At 42.8% G+C, this 23132-nt stretch overlaps 1 protein-coding gene across 1 annotated transcript; it reads left to right on the top strand.

Annotated features, from left to right (window-relative positions):
- Nucleotides 1–12567: 12567 nt before the first annotated feature.
- LOC111959826 (B- and T-lymphocyte attenuator) lies at nucleotides 12568–17673 on the top strand. Its single transcript, XM_023981632.2, has 6 exons — nucleotides 12568–12769; nucleotides 14677–15003; nucleotides 15101–15142; nucleotides 15250–15381; nucleotides 15997–16034; nucleotides 16193–17673. Exons 1-6 carry the CDS (start codon nucleotides 12691–12693, stop codon nucleotides 16508–16510), a joined length of 936 nt encoding a protein of 311 aa, XP_023837400.1. The 5' UTR covers nucleotides 12568–12690; the 3' UTR covers nucleotides 16511–17673.
- The last annotated feature ends 5459 nt before the right edge of the window (nucleotides 17674–23132 follow it).

The following is a 23132-nucleotide window of genomic DNA, read 5'->3' as shown; positions in this document are numbered from 1 at the left end:
TAAGAAAACAATGTTCCATTCTGTCCTCCTCCCCTTCTGATATTCTACATAGCACCACATGGTTTAACAGATACATTGACTTATGAAGACAAGCCTGACCTCTCCTCTCTCTGGCCCCAAGTTACTAAGCCCTATCACAGAAGGGGAAAATGCACTGCCAATCCTATAGTCCAAAGGGCCCCATTCTAATGACAAGTATCTCACAAGCATATGATGAAAATAACATCTTATCTATCTATGTTACTTGCTAAATCTGATTCTGCCACGACACCAGTGACACAAAATCTCAATTGAATACATTTTAAATTCAGGCTGTAACACAACAAAATGTGGAAAAAGGCAAGGGGTGTGAATACTTTCTGAAGGCATTATAAATTTGGCAATGCTGCTTGACGTGGCCAGTAATAATTCACATGCATAGGCCTAAAACATACAGTGCCTTCAAAAAGTATTCACACCGCTTTACATTTTCCACATTTTGTTGTTACAAACTGATTTTTTTTATTTATTATATTGACATTTTGTGTCCTTGATACAAATATGGTACAATCCAGGTGCGCTTAACTTTTATAGAGACGTACCCAGCAAGACTCAAAGCTGTAATCACAGCCAATGGTGCTTCTACAAAGTATTGACTCAGGGGTGTGAATACTTATGTAAATTAGATATTTCTGTATTTAATTCTCAATAMATTTGCAACAATTTCTAAAATCATGTTTTCACTTTGTCATTATGGGGTATTGTGTGTAGATGGTTTAGAAAAACATATATTTAATCCATTTATATTTAAGCTGTAACACAGCAAAATGTGGAATTAGTCAAGGGGTATGAACACTTTCTGAAGGCATTGTATGTATTTACATTGTATTTACACAGGAATGTACATAGCCATTAAAGTGTAGGTATTTTGGTTTTAGGCCATTTGATTTAAAGTGGGACTGATTTTGAATATTTGACATTCATTTGTCTTAATTTCAGAGATTTGAAATGAATGTGTTTATCTGGGCAGTAATATCATCCTAAAGTGCAGCAATAAGACTTGGAGTGAACCATCTGGAATCTAAACCTGTTTGGGAGAGAGTGTCGACTATACACTGATTTTGAGAACTGATTCCAGAACACATGTAATGACATCAAACTCCTGCTCAATGCTTCCACTGGACAATCCCTCCTTTTTAATCCAGTTTTTCATTAGGGATTAGGGAATTTACCACACATTTTTTTTTAAACAATGGAGGGAGCCACGATGTACATATAAATGTGTTGGCTATAGGTAAGACAACGTCTCCATCACGGTCGGCCTGCTCATTAGGCAGGACGGCCACCTATGGCGGCAGATTGACGAGGGCGGCATTTTTTAGCTAAACTGACCAAGACGCACCTCCAACAACTACACATAAAACCTCACGTAATTCTGCCCAAAATCAATGACAATTTCTCTCAACAGGTGGCATATGGGCTTTTTAGGTGATCGCTGATGCCACCCTTTGATAAGCAGTGCCCACCTTGTCAAAGGCGTAAAATATTTTGCTTGTCCATTCTCAGCCCCCTCTCCAGGGTGCTGTTGGAGAGATGCATCCCTGCTGTGCTCCACCAATGTTCTGTAAAAAAATACACTTAACATAAATCATGTATATGGCCTTTTCTGTAGCCTACAGGCTGGAGATAAAATGTATGACAATGTAATGTGTCAGGTGTGCTCCCTCTCTGGCCTCTAGGTCACAAGGCTGCTCGTTATGGCACACACCTGTCACAAGCGTTACGTGCATAATGACACTTACCTGGACTCCATCACCTCCTTGATTACCTGCCCTTTATATGTCACTCCCTTTGATTTCTTCCCCAGACATCATTGTTTCTGTTTCATATCGGTGCGCTGTTTGTGTTTCTTGTTTTGGTCATTTATTAAATGTTTTCACTCCCTGAACTTGCTTCCCGACTCTGTGTACATCGTTACAGAATGACGACTCAACAAAGGGAAGCATCAGGGAGTGTTTATTTGTTTGTTTTGGTGTTGGAGGTGATGTCGGGTCCGGGTGTCCGAACCGAATCTACCTGGGAGGCCTCAGCCGGTTTGTTGTTTCCCCTGCCTCAGCTGGCCCAACGGGTTTCCGTGCCTCAGCTGGCTCGACAGGCTGCCGTGCCTCAGCTGGCTCGACAGCCTGCCGTGCCTCAGCTGGCTCGACAGGCTGCCGTGCCTCGACCGAGGCAACTGGGGAGGTCTCAACCAGCTCTTACGCCTCAGCCAGTTCATCAGGTTTCTGCGCCTCAGCAGAAGCGACCGGTCCGCTCCTGATCCCCGAAATCGTCATCTTGGTTGACGTCCTGCGGCTGGAGCCGTGCGTAAGGAAGGGGTTACTCCCGCTCCAGCCTCTGTCACCAGGCTGCTCATTATGGTGCATACCTGTCACAAGCGTTACGCGTATAATGACACTCACCTGGACTCCATCACCTCCTTGATTGTCTTCTCCAGTCGTCATTGTTACTGTTTCATGTCGGTGCACTGTTTGTGTTTCTTGTTTTGTTCATTTTATATATAAAATGTATTCACTCCCTGAACTTGCTTCCCGACTCTCAGCGTACATCRTTACATAATGAGACAGACACTTTTTACATCATGCAGGTTTCTCCGATCAAATAGCCTAACCTAAAAGGTGCTCAATCAAATAAAAAAACGAGTTGTCATGTTAACAAACAACATATCCTAAAAACAGGACAGGTCAATGTAAAATGGACAATATGGACTGGCCAATCACAACTTGTCCAGGAGTTTCACCCCATTGTCGAGATCAGTGGTTCCAAGTTTAAATCCACACATTTTTGACAAGCTGATCATAGCAAAAAATAGACTACATCTGCATTTCCCGCTGTGTAAACACATTTCAAATAGGCTCAGGATAACTCCTGAGAAAGTTGCGTAGCTGATATTCAGAGCTTAAATAGCCAAATTGATTGCTCACAGGAATCGGGACTAATAAACAATGCAATGGCCTGTTTTACAAAGGGTGGGCCTACCACATGGATGAGCGTTCATAAAATTAAATTGCAGTGTCATGTATACTCCCTCTCCGGCACTCTAGGTCACCAGGCTGCTCATTTATTGAGCATACCTATCACCATCTTTACGTGCACCAGCGCCTCAGAGTCACCTGGACTCCATCACCTTTCTGATTACCTTCCCTATATGTCACTCCCTTTGGTTCGTTCCCCAGGCGTTATTGTTTCAGTCTCATGTCTGTGCGTTGCTTCGTGATTCTTGTTTTCTATTACAGTATGTTTGTTTATTCATAAAATTATTCACTCCCCAAACGTTCTTTCCAACTCCCAGCGCATACGTTACAGAATAACGACTCACCAAAGGGAGCATCAGGAAGTGTTTTTATTTTTTTGTGTTTTGGTCGGTGACATAGGGTCTGAGTGCCGCTGCCGGGGAAACCGAGGATGCCTCAGCCGGCTCGTCAGGCTTTCATGCCTCAGCCGGTACATAAGGTTCTCAAGACTTGGTTGGCTGGTCAAGCGTCTGTTGCCGAGTCTACCGAGGATGCCTAAGCTAGCTCGTCAGAATTTTATGCCTTGGCCCTGAACTTACTTCCCAGCGCATACGTTATATGCAGGCTGAGATGGTAGACTACACATTCGTAAGCAGAGCCAACATCTTTTGGGCATCTTTTTTTGATCCTGTCCGTACATCATTTTTTGGTGTTATACAAACGGTCGGCTTACCACATAGATGGGCATTCATAAAATTCAATTTCAGACAACACTGTAGGCTACACCTCAGGAAGCACGGACCGACGCTGATGCCTTTTCGACATCTTTTTTTAGTGCAGCTCTTGATTGGCCTTTTGGACCAACTCTGAACCAATCATAGATTTCTAGTCTAGTGTAGGAGTGTAGTGAGAGGAGGAATCAGGGCCACTGAATATTACAATTGCATTGTAAAAGAATATGTCTTGGTGGATGTTCCTGTTCTCGATCCTACCAACCAGCCATGGAGATATGTCACTTGCCTTGGAAGTCTAAAAAGCAACCTCTGGCAACGAGGGCCTCCTTGGTGAAGGTAAGCTCAGACTGGACACAGACTAGAAACAGCTTCGCCGCCCTGAATATGGAGGTTCTGGCGACTTCTTACCTGGGGGCTTCCAATTCGAGATCTGATCCAGAGGTACCTGAGCCTTCTTCCTCTACCTGCGACTCCCTCTCCGGTGGCTTCTACCTTGGGTTCAGATTCTCTGAGGTCCCCCTCATTAGACCGTGAGGCTGTCTAAGACTCCGGCCCATTCATCATCCACGATGGATACTATAGCTGGCTCGGGTCCATCGGACCCCACCACCCTTTGTTCCTCGAGGGGGTTGCGAAACCACTCAAGGCTAAAGAACGGCCAGACCACCTCAGCCAATGCACCAGCTGTCGTCATTGGCAGCTCTATGGTAAAAAACATCTTGGTCCCGTGGCAAAAACCCTGTGATATCCTGTAGCACGAGTACAGGACATTACAAGGCTGGTTCCAACCGTTCTACGACAGCTGACAGGAACTGCCGCTTTCGTAGTCCTTGTGGGGTCAAATGACATTAGGTAAGCTTGGAGGTAAGCTTGGAACAGCTGAAAAATGATTTGATTCTAGCTCGTTGGGCCGCGGGTATAAAAGATTCGGCAGGCTAATGGCATTACATACCTGGCTAAAAGATTACTGTGGCTCTGTTGGAATAACTGTTATAGATAACTTTGACACTTTATGAAAACAGAAGATGCTCTACGGGAATGACGGAGTCCATCCCATCCATCTTGGCTCCTGGACTCTCCGTGCATTTCAAGGCTGCGTTGAGACGATGACTTATCAATGACCCAAGCCCAGCTCAGATAATCCCTACCATTGTGTCGCTGAGTTGTCTTAATGCTGCAGCAAATGTACATTATCCCAGGGGCGTTTGCAGTCACAATGTAAGTAACCTAATGTATGTCCCTCTAACTCCCCTGAATGCCTCTGATCCTACAGCTATTGTATACAGTAATCATGTGCCAATGAACGAGAATTATACTGTTAGCGCTGAGGCGGTGTACACTAGTAGGAATTCCACTGTATGCAGCTCACTTAAACATAAATAATATTGTCAAGTCTACTTCTGATAAGCATCCCAGAAAAGTGCTAAAAATTGCTAGTAACAGATGACATTTATATTTTGACTATCTCTGAAACTCACTTAAATTACTGAGGATAATAGTGGACGATATTGCCGCTCCTATTTACCATATCATCAATCTAAGCCTGCAAGAAAGTGTATGCATCTCAGGTTTAGAGGGAAGCAAAAGTAATTCCTCTACCCAAGCATAGTAAAGCCCCCTTTACTGGCACAAATAGCCGACCAATCAGCCTGTTACCAACCTTTTGTAAACTTTTGGAAAAAATGGTGTTTGACCAGATACAATGCTATTTTACAGTTAACAAATTGACAGCAGACTTTCAGCATGCTTATAGGGAAGGACATTCAGCATGCACAGCATTTACACAAATGACTGATGATTGGCTGAGAGAAATTGATGATTAAAATATTGTGGGAGTTGTTAGATTTCAGTGCGGCTTTACACATTATTGATCATAGTCTGCTGCTGTAAAAACGTTATGGTTTTACAGACCCTGCTATATGTGACTAATTTCAGGAAACTAGTCATATGTCGCGGGTCACTACTTCACAGGAGAGCCATTTTGAACGTAAACTTTTTTTTGTTTTAAATAAAAATGCGTTTCTTGACAGAAATGCCTTCTGGAACATGTTAACTTTATGTGCCTTAATTAATAACAAACTTGTATGCCATCTGTAAAATCGAATACCATTGTTGAATTACAAGCCTAGTTGGTTTAGCCACAGAAAAAGTGGCAACCTTCCTGCTAGCAATGATTGGATGAGATAATGAGTGGGCTGGACATGCCGAGAGATGAGTTCGGATTGGTCTGCCATACAGCACACTTCTGTCTATTTGAGCTGGTCAGTATTTGTAGGTAATCCTGTCTAACACAGCTTTAAAAAAAATATTGTGTAGTAGAACTGTATAAGTGTTGCTCTCCACTTTCTGGAAGACCAAGTTTTGAAATCAGTGGAATTAGAGAATGATAGCTAAGGAGATGGAGAAAACACCTGTTTCCTGATTACATCTTCAAACTAAGGGCAACCATGGCATCCGTGACAGGGAGAAGCATTTTCAGAGACTCCCCTTATAAATTTTGACAGAAAGTAATTTTCATTTCAAGTTAAATTGTACTGTTAGCTAGCTAACTAACATTAGCTGGCTGGCTCGCTAGCTAACGTTATGTGTATGATCATATTATTCGTATCTCAGAGCCATTTGCTTTGCTAGTTATAGCCTAATGTTAGCTAGCTAACATTGAACCTGGTTGGTTAGCTACCTGCAGATTCATACAGGGTAGTAACGTCATGAGTTGGGATTATGGTTGATTGTTTAGCTAGCAAGCTACATGCTACATAGCTAGCAAGCTACAAAAGACTCTACTATGCAAGTATACATTTCAATAGAATGTCACTGCGACAACTGTTGATAGACATAGCTGGTAAATTCGCTCTGGCCATTTACTCCAATTTCAGAGCACTCTCGTCTGAGTGTGCGAGGGCACAGAATAACTCAACACCCGTTGAATTTGGCCGGTGTCAGTAAACGTTGACAAAAAAGTGTAAATTATTGCCATGAGCACAGTTGGAGTTACCAACGCGCTGGATAACATAAAAACAGCCTAACCAGCTCTGCTAGGGCGAATAAAATGGTCAGTGAGCTGTTCTTTCATTTGTGTATGGAAGTCACTAGCAAGCTAGCCAACGTTAGCCTATTAGCTTGGGTGCTTGACTGCTGTTGTTAGGACAGATTGCTAGGATCAACCCTTAAGAGATGGGTGGGGCTTAAGAGGGTGTGAACGATGCTGGGTGTAGACAAAGATGGGCTCTCCAGTAGGTACCAAAACTTTCAAAATCCATATTTCTCAAAAGTGAGGTTACTAGTTTATCAACTTTCAAAGCAGAATGACTTTCCATTGTTCCTCAAATGCAGTGTATGATATATAATTTTGTATCTCTGTGTCTCTGCTTTCATCCAATGTAAAAAACACATTTCAAATTTTGCTACATAAGACCGAATCAAGGCGGTCGGTCACATATTGTGGATAAAGAGTCACCTGTCTAATTGAAGCCTCTTAACCATAATACAGGTAGAATTAGGAATTCCCCAGGCAGCTGTCTAGGACCCTTACTTTTTAAATTCTTTACCAATGACATGTCACTGGCTTTGAGTAAAGCCAGTGTGTCTATGTATGCGGATGACTCAACGCTATATACGTCAGCTACTACAGCGAGTGAAATTACAGTTTACAAGGAGCTGCAGTCAGTTTCAGAATGGGTGGCAAGAAATAAGTTAGTCCTACATATTTCAAAAACTAAAAGCATTGTATTTGGGACAAATGGTTCATTAAACCCAAACCTCAACTAAATCTTGTCATGGGCATGTTCCTACCTATCGCTCCGATTTGGTCCTTCCATACATACCTACATGTACGCTACGGTCACAAGACGCAGGCCTCTTTGCTGTCCCTAGAATTTCTAAGCAAAAAGCTGGAGGCAGGGCTTTCTCATATAGAGCTCAATTTTTATGGAATGGTCTGCCTACCCTTGTGAGAGACGCAGACTCGGTCTCAACCTTTAATTTGTTATTGAAGACTCATCTCTTCAGTAGGTCCTATGATTGAGTGTAGTCTGGCCCAGGAGTGTGAAGGTGAACGGAAAGGCACTGGAGCAACGAACTGCCCTTGCTGTCTCTGCCTGGCCGGTTCCCCTCTCTCCACTGGGATTCTCTGCCTCTAATCCTATTACAGGGGCTGAGTCACTGGCTTACTGGTGCTCTTCCATGCCGTCCCTAGGAGGGGTGCGTCACTTGAGTAGGTTGAGTCACTGACGTGATCTTCCTGTCCGGGTTGGCGTTCCCTCCTTGGGTTGTGCCGTGGCGGAGATCTTTGTGGGCTATACTCGGCCTTGTCTCAGGATGGTAAGTTGGTGGTTGAAGATATCCCTCTAGTGGTGTGGGGACTGTGTTTTGGCAAAGGGGGTGAGGTTATATCCTGCCTGTTTGGCCCTGTCCAGGGGTATCGTCGGATGGGGCCACGGTGTCTCCCGACCCCTCCTGTCTCAGCCTCCAGTATTTATGCTGCAGTAGTTTATGTGTCGGGGGCTAGAGTCAGTCTGTTATATCTGGAGTATTTCTCCTGTCTTATCCGGTGTCCTGTGTGAATTTAAGTATGCTCTCTCTAATTCTTTCGTTCTTTTGTTCTTTCGTTCTTTCTTTCTCTCTCTGGGAGGACCTGAGCCCTAGGACCATGCCTCAGGACAACCTGGCCTGATGACTCCTTGCTGTCCCCAGTCCACCTGGCCGTGCTGCTGCTCCAGTTTCAACTGTTCTGCCTGTGGCTATGGAACCCTGACCTGTTCACCGGACATGCTGCCTGTTCCAGACCTGCTGTTTTCAACTCTCTAGAGACAGCAGGAGCAGTAGAGATATTCTGAATGATCGGCAATGAAAAGCCAACTGACATTTATTCCTGAAGTGCTGACCTGTTGCACCCTCGATAACCACTGTGATTATTATTATTTGACCCTGCTGGTCATCTATGAACATTTGAACATCTTGGCCATGTTCTGTTATAATCTCCACCCGGCACAGACAGAAGAGGACTGGCCACCCCTCATAGCCTGGTTCCTCTTTAGGTTCTATTTGCACATTCATCTTCTTGTTTTCTTTTGTTCTACTGTATTATTGACTATGTTTAGTTTATTCCATGTGTAACTCTGTGTTGTTGTATGTGTCGAATTGCTATGCTTTATCTTGGCCAGGTCGCAGTTGCAAATGAGAACTTGTTCTCAACTAGCCTACCTGGTTAAATAAAGGTGAAACAAAAATTAAAAAAAGGTTTCTTCCATGTCTGGCCTTTCTAGGAATTTTTCCTAGCCACCGTGCTTCTACACCTGCATTGCTTGCTGTTTGGGGTTTTAGGCTGGGTTTCTGTACAGCTCTTTGTGACATCAGCTGATGTAAGAAGGGCTTTATAAATAAATTTGATTTATTGATTGACGAATAATGTAGAAATTGAGCACGTTGAGATGACTAAACTGCTTGGTGTAACCCTGGATTGTATACTGTCATGGTCAAAACATGTTGATGCAACAGTAACTAAGATGGGAAGAAGTCTGTCCATAATAAAGTGTTGCTATGGTTTCTTAACAACACTACAAAAAAGCAGGTCCTAGAGGCCCTAGTTTTGTCGCACCTGGACTACATTCCAATTGTGTGTTCAGGTGCCACAAAGAGGGACTTAGGAAAATTAAATTTGGCTCAGAACAGTCAGCACGGCTGGCCCCTAAATGTACACAGAGAGCTAACATTAATAATATGCATGTCAATCTCTCATGGCTCAAAATAGCGGAGAGATTGACTTCATCACTACTTGTTTTTGTTAGAAGTATTGACATGCTGAATGCACCGAGCTGTCTGTTTAAACTACTAGCACACAGCTCAGACAGCCATGCATAACCACCAAGACATGCCACCAGAGGTCTCTTCACAACCCCCAAGTCCAGAACAGACAATGGGAGGTGCACAGCACTACATAGAGTCATGGCTACATGGAACTCTATTCAACATCAGGTAACAGATGCAAGCAGTAGAATCAGATTTAAGAAACAGATAAAAATAAACTTTTGGAACAGTTGGGACTGTAAAGAGACACACACAGGCACAGACACACACATACACATGCACTCTACACACACGTACACATATATTTTGAATAGTAAATATTGTAGTAGAGTAGTGGCCTGAGGGCGCACACTTAATGTGTTGTGAAAAGTGTTTTCATTGTTTATAACTGCCTTAATGTTGCTGGACCCCATGAAGAAAGGTAGCAGCTAATGGCGATCCTTAAAAAATACAAATACAAGGTGAGTTACAGTAATACACATGCATGTACACACACACACACACGTGTTCATAGCGCAGACCATTGTTTAATAAAAAATTATAATAACTGTAATTCTACCCCCTTTTTCTCCCGAATTTCGTGATGTCCAAATAAGATCTTGTCTCAACTCCCCAACGGGCTCAGGAGAGGCGAAGGTCGAGTCATGCGTCCTCCGAAACATGATCCGAGAACACCGCTCGCATAACCCGGAAGCCTGCTGCACCAATGTCTCGGAGGAAACACTCTCCAACTGATGACCGAAGTCAGCCTGTAGGTGCACGGCCCACCACAAGGAGTCACTAGAGCGCAATGAGCCAAGTAAAGACCCGCTGGGCAAACCCCCACTAACCCAATTGTGCGCCGCTCTATGGGACACCCGGTCACGGCCGGTTGTGACACAGCTGATCGAACCCCAGGCTGTAGTGATGCCGCAACTCTGCGATTCCAGTGCCTTAGACTGCTGAGCCACTCGGGAGGCCCAGCGCAGAACTTTTTTATTTTTTCTACAGATGGGTATATTGGTCTGCTAATAAAGGACTAGTAAAGGCCCAGTGCACTACTTTTGTTAAAAAAAATACAAATTAAAAATGTGTTATTATTTATAATTTTTTGATATTATGATTTTTCAGGGGATGCTGCATCACCCTCCGCACACCTACTTCCCGCCGCTATGACGTGTTGTGTCATCTGCAGGATGTTTATACTTATGGAGGCAGAACGTTTAATGTGAAATGTATATCAACTGTTGCTGTTGAATACAACTTGGTTACTTGTGTTAATAAATACAGTCAACAATGGAGAACTGCCTCAGTAATTTATTCACCAGAAGATGGCGCTACTGTAACGCTCTGTAAGTAGCTGAAGAAATAAGTTGCAACTGTTAATGGACTCTGATAGTGACTGAATGGAAAGCATTAGTCATCAGGTGAATGTTTCTTACCACAGGTGGTGTAGGTGCTATAGAAAGTTGGCTATACTAAGTTTTTTTTAAGACATCCTCCAAATATTTAACTTTTGCTGTTGAAAAGCAACATTCCAAGTATAAATATAGTAAAGTACACACACCAAAGGGTGAAAGTGTTTTTTAGACACATCTGCAAACTTCAAGAAGTAGGGATTCAATGTAACGGCTGTCGTCTTCCTCCTCGTCTGAGGAGGAGAAGTTAGAAGGATCAGAGGACCAATGCGCAGGGTGGTAAGTGTCCATCAAATTTATTATCAAACATAAACTGAACACTAAGAAATACAAAACAATAAAGTGAAAACCGAAACAGTTCTATCTGGTGCAGACACATGAAGACTGAAGACAACCACCCACAAAACCCAACACAAAACAGGCTACCTAAATATGGTTCCCAATCAGAGACAACACAAAACACCTGCCTCTGATTGAGAACCATATCAGGCCAAACACAGAAATAGGAAAACATAGAAATACAAACATAGACTGCCCACCCCAACTCACACCCTGACCATACTAAATAAAGACAAAACAAAGGAAATAAAGGTCAGAACGTGACATTCAAGGAGTTGTTCTGATGGTCAGGTTCCCTCTTGCTAGACACACAATAGAAAACCAAAGAGGTTCCCACCCACACAGCTCAAAATGGATTACAATACAACTGTTAAGTGTATCTCAGTTGGTTGAGCATGGCGCTTGCAACGCCAGGGTTGTGGGTCTAATTCCCACGGGGAGACAAGATTGAAAATGTATGCACTGGATACGACTGTCTGCTAAAAGTGTGAAAAGTTAAATTTTTAACTGAGCATAAGTTTAAAGCTAATTGTCAATTATAGCACCTACAGCTATAATATACTGTAACCCACTATCCCTAATCATGATTCTCAGATAACAGAGGACATATGCATGCAAACTAATAATACATCTATAGAATGAGCAGAGTCCTCCAATGGTACCCCTTGCAGAGACACAGAATAAAAAGACATATATGTGTTGGCCTATGATGTGTGAGGGAGAGGAAACAGACCTCTAAAGTAGAAGCAATAGACAAGAGAGCTATGGTAGGTAGGCTCATATGTAGGAGGACAGGAAGTGGAAAAACCCTGTAGATGCAGAGGAGAGACAGAGAGAGAGACAGAGAGACAGCAGAGAGACAAGAGGACAAGGAGAGAGGACAGTAGACACAGATCTTGGTTGGTAACAGAAGAATAGACAGACACGGGAACCGAATGAGGGAAACTAAGGCCACCAGTGACAGGAATGAAAGGCGAGTTAAACTGATGGCGACCCGGAAACTTGAATTCAATAAAAGAGAGGATGTACCGGGACCGAGACTGAGAAGGGGTCTGCGCCGGCTGACGAGACGGCGACCAGCAGCATGAATGTACCAGGAGAGAGAGGACGGAGAGAAGCGATGATGCCGAGCACAGAGAGGAAAGAGGAGAGAGGAGAGCGAGGAGAGGGGTCCTGAAGGGAGAGAGAGAGAGAAGGAGAGCGAGAGGACAGAGAGAAGAGAGAGAGAGAGCAGAGAGGAGAGAGAGAGAGAGAGAGAGAGAGAGAGAGAGAGAGAGAGAGAGAGAGAGAGAGAGAGAAATATTCAGAACATATCTTCAGTGTCACCACTCAAATAACGTGTGTAATCACAGACGGTTTGCTCTAACTGAGTGACACGGGCATGACCTGTCTTGAGATCTCATAAGACATTGCATCTTTGCCTTGATGGACTCACCGTGTTTTGACCACATCCTGCTGGTCCTCTGTCTCCTCTTCCTGGTCTGCATCCATGGCAATGCTCAAGGTAAGATGTTTCACATCTTGTCATACATACTTTTTGTGTTACATTTGAAAGGGATTGATATTTGCTAATTTTGGCAATTTACTTAAAAATTCCTTCAACACTATGCTACGTACAGTGCATTCGGAAGTATTCAGCCAATTTGACTTTTTCCACATTTTGTTATATTGCAGCCTTATTCTAAAATTGATTAAATAAAAAATGTTCCTCATCAATTCACACACAAAATAATAAAATAAATAAAAAAAGACCTTATTTACATAATAATGTGTCGAGGCACAGAGGCAGAGATCTGGGGGAAGGGTACCAAAACGTGTCTGCAACATTGAATAAAACATTTTCCTCATCAATTTGCACACAATACCCCATAATAAAAAAGCAAAAATAGGTTTTTACAAATGTTTACAAATGTCAAAAAAACTAAACAGAAATACCTTATTTACATAAGTATTCAGATCTTTTGCTATGAGACTCAAATTCAGCTCAGGTACATCCTGTTCCCATTGATCATCCTTGAGATATTACTACAACTTGATTGGAGTCCATCTGTGGTACATTAAATTGATTGGACATGATTTGGAAAGGCACACACCTGTCTATATAATGTCCCACAGTTGACAGTGCATGTGAGAACAAAAACCAAGCCATGAGGTCGAAGGAATTGTCCGTAGAGGTCCGAGACAAGATTGTGTCGAGGCATAGATCTGGGGAAGGGTACCAAAACAGCATTGAAGGTCCCCAAGAACACAGTCACCTCCATCATTCTTAAATGGAAGAAGTTTGGAACCAACAAGACTCTTCCTAGAGCTGGCCGCCCGACCAAACTGAGCAATTGGGGGAGAAGGGCCTTGGTCAGGGAGGTGACCAAGAACCGAATAGTAACTCTGACAGAGCTCCAGAGTTCCTCTGTGGAGATGGGTTTGCCAAAAGGCACCAAAAGGACTATCAGACCTTAAGAAACAAGATTCTCTGGTCTGATGAAACCAAGATTGAACTCTTTGGCCTGAATGCCAAGCTTCATATCTGGAGGAACCTGGCACCATCCCTACGGTGAAGTTTGGTGGCAGCATCATGCTGTGGGAATGTTTTTCAGTGGCAGGTACTGGGAGACTAGTCAGGATTGAGGGAAAGATGAACGGAGCAAAGTAAAGAGAGATCTTTGATTAAAACCTGCTCCAACGCACTCAGGAACTCAGACTGTGGTGAAGTTTCACCTTCCAACAGGACAACGGCCCTATGCACACAGCCAAGACAACGCAGGAGTGGCTTTGGGACAAGTCTCTGAATGTCCTTAAGAGGCCCAGCCGGAGCCCGGACTTGAGCCCGATTGAACATGTCTGGGGAGACCTGAAAATAGCTGTGCAACGACGCTCCCCATCCAACCTGACAGAGCTTGAGAAGATCTGCAGAGATGAATTGGAGAAACTCCCCAAATACATGTATGCCAAGCTTGTAGCGTCATACCCAAGAAGACACGAGGCTGTAATCGCTGCCAAAGATGATTCAACGAAGTACTGAGTAACGGGTCTGAAAACTTATGTAAATGTGATATTTCCGTTTTTAATATTTTATAAATTTGCTAACATTTCTAAAAAACAGTTTTTGATTTGTAATTATGGGGTATTGTGTGTAGATTGATAAGGGAAAAAAACTATTTAATCAATTTTAGAATAAGTCTAACGTAACAAAATGTGGAAAAAGTCAAGGGGTCTGAATACTTTCTGAATGTACTCAATGACCAACCACAGTCAGTCAGAGAGGGGTGATGGACACTGTCAGAGCGTAACTTCGCAACCGCAATTTGAATATGACAGGTCTTCATGTTTTCATTTGTGTTTTACCAGTGACCAGTATGATCCTTATCAGTAGTAATTATGTAAATTGTTTCCATTATCTTTTCTCACACCAAGGCCCATGTGAAATTGAGGTGCCAATCAAAAGAAACACTGTTTGGAATGCTGTCCCTCAGAAACGGCTGACAATCAACTGCCCTGTGAAACATTGTGGAGAAACCTTACGTGTCACCTGGTGTAAATTTGAGAACGCCAACTGCAAACAAATCAATGAGACAGAGCAAGTCAAAATTGGATGGAAACCATTTTCTAGAGGGTTAGAAAATGATATTGCATTTTTGGATTTTAAGAAGATATCTATGAATGACGATGGTTCGTACAGATGTGGAATGGCTGGGAATAAATCATCAATTGTTAGCCATGCTATCAATGTCTCTGTCTCAGGTAACCAACAAAAGCTTTTTCCTCAATCAATTGTTTTAAAATGAATAAAATACATACTCAGTTGAGTCCTTGTTGCTTGATACACTTATTTCTACAGATAGCAACCTGAAAATGACAAGCACATCAGACCACAACACAAGTACGACAATGTTTATGAAATTACAGACATTCAATCACATTACATCAGCTATTAGGCCTATGTGACAACTGTGTCTGGTGTTAAGAGCTCTGTTTCTACTCTAACAGACGACTCACCAAATGCAAAGCATAATGAGAAATATCTGAGCTGGCTGCCGTTTGTTTACATCTGTGTGGGAATAGTACTGTTGGTGGTCGTGGTGACAGCAATCTCCTTCCTCTGCATGTATGGATGTAAAGGTGAGTAATGCTGTTACCCATTTAATACTATAAAAACAAAGAGAGTCGCAGACTCCATATGCATAACCTCCCAGTAATCAGGGTGAAGAAGGCACGGTGATGCATTGTTTGCTTTTTTACCCAATACATTTCTGGAAGGTTATACATGTGGAGTGTGTGACTATCTTTGTTTTTATAGCTTACAGTTTATTCACTGTTAGTCAACACCTCCACACTAAATAATTTTCTCTGGGTAAGCGCCAGCTCATGTTTTTTATTAGACCCATTTAATACTGAAAACTTTTATTTTGTACAAGGTTAAGGAAAAGGAAACTGCTCTTGATAGTATCACCGAACGGATGTGGGTGGAGCCAGGTCTACATAAGGGTGCAACTTTCAAAAAATCCCAAAAGCTCTGACGAAGGCCGTGTGGCCGATATGTAAGCTTATTAAATATCGGTGATACTATCAAGAGCAGTGTGCGGTTTCCTTTTCCTTCATCTTGTTCAATTGATGCCATGCACCTGCAAATAAGATTGCTCAGATGTGCGAGTGCCTTTTTGATTTTGATTTTGTACAAGGTTGAAATGCAGCTAAGACATCACCTTAACTTTCTAAAATATACACATTTTTCAGAACCAACAAGGTCAACAAATAACGGGATAAAGGAGCAGGTAAGGAAATCTTATAGCATCTTACTATTAACCAATGGGTAATTTGCTATCATGACAAAACTTGTCCTCAATACACTAAATTTGTACAAAATGGAAGCCTTGCTGTCCTGACTTTGTCTAATTGTTTTTCTCTGTGTTTAATGGAAATGTCCACACAGGCAGCACCATGTCCAGACCTCTCCTCCTGCTCTAAGGGAACCTTTCCATCATCACCATTCACACCAAACCCTGCCCACTCCGGCAATCTCTACAACAATGGTCCCTATGGCAAACACATCAACAGGGCATCGGCACACAGCCTCCTGATGACAAACGGAACTCTTCCTTCCTCGGATATCACAGCTGGAGATCAAGGGTCAAACCACCTTGTGTACGCTAGCCTGAACCACCAGACCCTTAGAGGGTCCCCGAAACCCCCCCATATCCCAACCCCCCAGGATGAATGCTCAGAGTACGCAGCCATCCGAGTCCACTGAGCCCATAGGCTCTGAAAGAGACCTCATCCAGACCATAACGGCACGGTGCTGCTGACTGCTTTACTGTTTAAGTTGTCTTCTTTGATGGATCTTCTCACTGAAAAAGAGGAAAGCTGAACATATTTTGTGTATGAAAATCTCACTCCTTAGGGGGATTCATGTTTTTTATATATATATATATATATATACCACCACAACATTCATGTTTTTATATACATATATATATATATATAAAAACATGAATCCCCCTAAGGAGTGATATAACTAACACACACTCTTCCTGGTGTCATGGAAATGTTGAGCAGTGTGTTAACCGCAGTGCAGCAGTATTTCTGAGAAAAAAAATATGATTTAAAGATCGGGGGATTGGGGTGAGACAGGTGGGCAAGGGTTAGAGCTGGAGAATATGTGCTTCTGAGTGTGAACCCTCCTTCACATCACACCTCAGAGTTAGAGGAGCAAAATAATGTCAGCTAGCAGTGTGTATCACAAACGTTATCTCACACATAATGATAAACCATCATTTGTTATTGACTATCAAAATATTTATTATAATGAAGAAACCACTGAGCCACTTTAGTGATTATTAGTGATGATTTGGGGATATAACAGGGAAAAATAACTCATACCGAACATTTTATGTCCCTGTGTGTGACTAAGTGTGTGTGCCTGTGTCTATATGTCTGCATATGACTCACTCAGTATGAGTGAGTGAGTGAGTGTATATTTATGCACAGATACGCGTGTTTGTACGCATGTGCTGGCTACAGGTTGGGGGCTTTCCATGGTTTATGTAAAATGTTGAGCCCACCACATAGCCGAAACAGTGAGTCCCTGTAAATAGATGTTCTCCCTCTTGAGAGAGTAGGTAATAGATTGCAATACTTGCCAAATGATGCGGGTGTGGCATGCTTGACACATACAGTGACACATTCCAATCTCAATTATTGTCAATTAATTTCAAACATGTTCATTTGAAGGTTACATGTTTACTATGCAACTACTCAATTACAATACAGTATCCTTCACCAGAGAATAGTGCAAGAGAAATGTCCCTAATTTTATAAAGAAATTGCGACATAGACTATTATTACCATTTGAAGCAAGAGTGGCTAGTTTTTGAGAATGTGAAATAAAGCTTGGGTCTAATGTCTCTGGTCCTACACTGCTTCTGCCTGTTGTGTTCTGGTATAAGCCTGAGCGATAGGTTACTGTAAAGTACTGCGGTGTTCTTTCTGCCCAAGATACAGACCCTAACCTGCACAGGACTGGGTGTTTCTAGTTTAAAAACACAGCACACAGGAAGTGCTGGGAACAGACCACCACCACAACAAGATGGTAATTTGTATTCAAAGTAACTCACTACTCAGAGAAAGGGTTTAGCTTACTTTCATGGAGCTGCCACATCTAGTCTCAGAATAGGTCCAATACAATACTTATCAGTGTAACAGCTTAAACAGTTTATTCATCCATAATGTAATCATTTTTGGAGAGCAGACCACTGACTGGTTTTACTGTAAGCCATTGCCTGCACCCATGTGGTTTCATTGTATGCCATTGCCTGCTCCCAAGTGGACGTATTGGTTATTACAAGATAAGGCTCCACAAACATCATTTAGTTAGATAAAAACAAGGACATTAGAACATGCTGAGACATGAGGTGTAACGGCAGTCTATTTCATCCTCCTCATCGGACGAGGAGAGAAGGATCGGAGGACCAATGTGCAGAGTGGTAAGTTTCCATGATATTTAATGTACACGAAAACAATACACGATACAAAATAACAAACGAACTAACCGTAACAGTCCCGTGTGGCACAAACACTGACACAGGAAACAAACACCCACAAACCAAACGTGAAACGCCAGCTGCCTAAGTATAATTCTCAATCAGGAACAACGATTGACAGCTGCCTCTGATTGAGAATCATACTAGGCCGAACACAAAATCCCAACATAGAAAAACACACATAGACAACCCACCCCAACTCACGCCCTGACCATACTAAATAAATACAAAACAAGGGAATTAAGGTCAGGAACGTGACATGAGGACATACATGAGGACATAATTAATCTCCCTTTAGATTGGGCTGAATGGAATTTATTCTCCTACTATGGGCATATGTCAAATCAAATCAAACTTTATGTCACATGTGCCGAATACAACAAGTGTAGACTTTACGGTGAAATGCTTACTTACAAGCCCTTAACCAACAGTGCAATTCAAGAAGAAGAAAATATTCACCAAGTAGACTAAAATAAAAAGTAATGTAACGATCGTCTAAGGGAGGAGACCAAAACGCAGCGTGGTAAATGTTCATGCCTTTTAATGAGAAGTGAACACTATGACAAAAATAACAAAGAGTTAAACGAAAATCGAACAACACGAAACAGTTCTGTCTGGTACAGACACAAAGACAGAAAACATCTACCCACAAAACACAGGTGGTATGGTCCTCAATCAGAGACAACGATAGACAGCTGCCTCTGATTGAGAACGACACCCGGCCAAACACACAGAAATAAAAAAACATAGAACACAAAACATAGAATGCCAACCCCAACTCACACCCTGACCAAACCAAAATAGACATAAAAAGGATCTCTAAGGTCAGGGCGTGACAAGTAATAAGAAAAAGCAACACAATAAAAATAACAATAACGAGGCTAAAGTTGAAGTCGGAAGTTTACATACACTTAGGTTTGGGTCATTAAAACTCATGTTTCAACCACTCCACAAATTTCTTGTTAACAAACTATAGTTTTGGCAAGTCGGTTAGGACATCTACTTTGTGCATGACACAAGTAATTTTTCCAACAATTGTTTACAGACAGATTATTTCGCTTATAATTCACTGTATCACAATTCCAGTGGGTCAGAAGTTTACATACACTAAGTTGACTGTGCCTTTAAACAGCTTGGAAAATTCCAGAAAATTATTTCATGGCTTTAGAAGCTTCTGATAGCCTAATTGACATCATTTGAGTCAATTGGAGGTGTACCTGTGGATGTATTTCAAGGCCTACCTTCAAACTCAGTGCCTCTTTGCTTGACATCATGGGAAAATCAAAAGAAATCAGCCAAGACCTCAGAAAAAAATTGTAGACCTCCACAAGTCTGGTTCATCCTTGGAAGCAATTTCCAAATGCCTGAAGGTACCACGTTCATCTGTACAAACAATAGTACGCAAGTATAAACACCATGGGACCACGCAGCCGTCATACCGCTCAGGAAGGAGACGCGTTCTGTCTCCTAGAGATGAACGTACTTTGRTGCGAAAAGTGCAAATMWATCCCAGAACAACAGCAAAGGACCTTGTGAAGATGCTGGAGGAAACAGGTACAAAAGTATCTATATCCACAGTAAAACGAGTCCTATATCGATATAACCTGAAAGGCCACTCAGCAAGAAAGAAGCCACTGCTCCAAAACCGCCATAAAAAAGCCAGACTACGGTTTGCAACTGCACATGGGGACAAAGATTGTACTTTTTGGAGAAATGTCCTCTGGTCTCATGAAACAAAAATATAACTGTTTGAAGGAAAAAGGGTGACGCTTGCAAGCCGAAGAATACCATCCCAACCGTGAAGCACAGGGGTGGCAGCATCATGTTGTGCGGGTGCTTTGCTGCAGGAGGGACTGGTGGCATCATCAGCATCAGCATCATGAGGAAAGAAAAAATCATGAGGAAAGAAAATGATGTGGATATATTGAAGCAACATCTCAAGACATCAGTCAGGAAGTTAAAGCTTGGTTGCAAATGGGTCTTCCAAATGGACAATGACCCCAAGCATACTTCCAAAGTTGAGGCAAAATGGCTTAAGGACAACAAAGTCAAGGTATTGGACTAGCCATCACAAAGCCTTCACCTCAATCCTATAGAAAATATGTGGGCAGAACTGAAAAAGCGTGTGCGAGCAAAGAGGCTTACAAACCTGACTCAGTTACACCAGCTCTGTCAGGAGGAATGGGCCAAAATTCACCCAACTTATTGTGSGAAGCTTGTGGAAGGCTACCGAAAACGTTTGACCCAAGTTTTAAACAATTTTAAGGCAATGCTACCAAATACTAATTGAGTGTATGTAAACTTATGACCCACTGGGAATGTGATGAAAGAAATAAAAGCTGAAATAAATCATTCTCTCAACTGGTATTCTGACATTTCACAATCCTAAAATAGTGGTGATCCTAACTGACCTAAGACAGGAATTTCTTACGAGGATTAAATGTCAGGAATTGTAAAAAAACTGAGTTTAAATGTATTTGGCTAAGGTGTATGTAAACTTCCGACTTCAACTGTATATACAGGGGGCACCGGTACCGAGTCAGTGTTTGGAGGTACAGGCAAGTTGAGGTAATCTGTACATGTCGGTGAGGGCGATGTAAGGACTGGGTGTCGGAGTGCGAAGTCAGGCGCAGGAAGACAGAGGATACAATGATCACGTTCATTTAATGAACCACTGACAAACAACGGCCACCTCACTTGACACTGGGTGCTCCCAATAAACTGCCCCAGACACGGGGAACAAAAACAGTTCAGAAAATGCACACTAACACAAACACGTAACGTCAGACTAACAAACACCAAGCTTACAATAAAACAATCCCGCACAAAGAAACGGGCGGGCCGGCTGACTGATAAAGCCCAACTAATAGAACAAACACAAAACAGGTGTAACCAATGAACACATAAGGAGGGGGAGGAGAAAGATCAGTGGCAGCTAATAGGCCAGGGACGACGCCCGCCGAGCGCCACCCGGACGGGAAGGAGAGCCTGCCTCGGTCGGAGTCGTGACAGGCGAAGATGGTATGCATAGGTAACAAACAACAGCGAGTAGCAGCAGTGTACAAAAGGGTCAATGTAAATTTTCCGGTGGCGATTTTATGAATTGTTCAGCAGTCTCATGGTTTGGGGTTAGAAGCTGTTGAGGAGGTTTTGGTCCTAGACTTGGCGCTCCGGTACCGCTTGCAGTGCAGTAGCAGAGAAAAAAGTCTATCACTTGGGTGACTGGAGTCTCTGACAATGTTATGGGCTTTCCTCTAACACCGCCTATTAAATAGGTCCTGGATGGCAGGAAGCTTGGCCCCAGTGATGTACTGGGCCATTCGCACTACCCTCTGTAGCGCCTTACGGTCAGATGATGAGGAGTTGCCATACCAGGCATTGATCAGGATGCTGCAACTGGTCAGGATGCTGTCGATGGTGCAGCTGTAGAACCTTTTGAGGATCTGGGGACCCATKTCAAATCTTTTCAGTCTCCTGAGGGGGAAAAGGTTTTTGTCGTGCCCTCTTCACGACTGTCTTGGTATGTTTGGACCATGATAGTTCGTTGGTGATGTGGACACCAAGGAACTTGAAGCTCTCGACCCGCTCCACTACAGCCTCATCGATGTTAATGGGGGCCTGTTTGGCCCGCCTTTTCCTGTAGTCCACAGTCAGCTCCTTAGTCTGGCACCACACTGCCAGTTCTCTGACCTCCTCCCTATAGGCCGTCTCATCGTTGTCGGTGATCATGCCTACCACTGTTGTGTCATCAGCAAACTTAATGATGGTGTTGGAGTCGTGTTTGGCCACGCAGTCGTGGGTGAACAGGGAATACAGGAGGAGACTAAGTACACACCCCTGAGGGGTGTGGCAGACGTGTTGTTGCCTACTCTCACCACCTGGGGGCGGCCCATCTGGAAGTCCAGGATCCAGTTGCAGAGGGAGGTGTTTAATCCCAGAGTCCTCAGCTTAGTGATGAGCTTCATGGGCACTATGGTGTTGAATGCTGAGCTGTAGTCAAGGAACAGCATTCTCACATAGGTGTTCCTTTTGTCCAAGTGAAAAAGGGCAGTGTGGGGTGCGATTAAGATTGCGTCATCTGTGGATCTGTGGGATCTGTGGGCGGTATGCTAATTGGAGTGGGTCTAGGGTGTCCGGGAGGATGCTGTTGATGTGAGCCATGACCAGCCTTTCAAAGCACTTCATGGCTACCGACGTGAGTTCCACAGAGCAGTAATCATTTAGGCAGGTTACCTTCGCTTCCTTGGGCACAGGGACTATGGTAGTCTGCTTGAAACATGTTGGTATTACAGACTCGGTCAGGGAGAGGTTGAAAATGTCAGTGAAGACACTTGATAGTTGGTCCGCGCATGCTTTGAGTACACGTCCTGGAAATCCGTCTGGCCCAGCGGCTTTGTGAATGTTGACCTGTTTAACCTTTCTCAACCACATCATCATATCATATTTATCAAACAAAATTAACATTTGTTATGTAACTGAGAGTCTCGTGAGTGCAAACATCCGAAGATTATCTAAGGTAAGTGATTCATTTTATTGCTTTTCTTACTTTCGTGACCTAGCTAACCAAGCTAATATAAGGCTAACTGTTCTAGCATTGATTGCTACACTCACAAAAGCTTGGATTTCTTTCGCTGTAAAGTATATTTTCAAAATCTGACACGATAGGTGGATTAACCTTTTGTCAATAGGGGGAGCTGTTAGCATTATTTATTTTTTTACATTTCCAAATTAAACTGCCTCGTACTCAATTCTTGCTCGTACAATATGCATATTATTATTACTATTGGATAGAAAACAATCTCTAGTTTCTAAAACCGTTTGAATTATGTCTGT

The sequence above is a fragment of the Salvelinus sp. IW2-2015 genome, linkage group LG36, assembly GCF_002910315.2.
Source record: "Salvelinus sp. IW2-2015 linkage group LG36, ASM291031v2, whole genome shotgun sequence".
NCBI classification, from domain to species: Eukaryota; Metazoa; Chordata; class Actinopteri; order Salmoniformes; family Salmonidae; genus Salvelinus; species Salvelinus sp. IW2-2015.
This window is presented reverse-complemented; position numbering and strand designations above follow the sequence as displayed.

Bases quoted from the DNA above. Each gene is read 5' to 3' on its own strand.
- LOC111959826 (XM_023981632.2), top strand. From the start codon at position 12,691: ATGGACTCACCGTGTTTTGACCACATCCTGCTGGTCCTCTGTCTCCTC. The intron at 15,143-15,249 runs GTACGACAATGT...CTACTCTAACAG, and splicing joins CACATCAGACCACAACACAA to ACGACTCACCAAATGCAAAG. The intron at 16,035-16,192 runs GTAAGGAAATCT...ATGTCCACACAG, and splicing joins ATAACGGGATAAAGGAGCAG to GCAGCACCATGTCCAGACCT.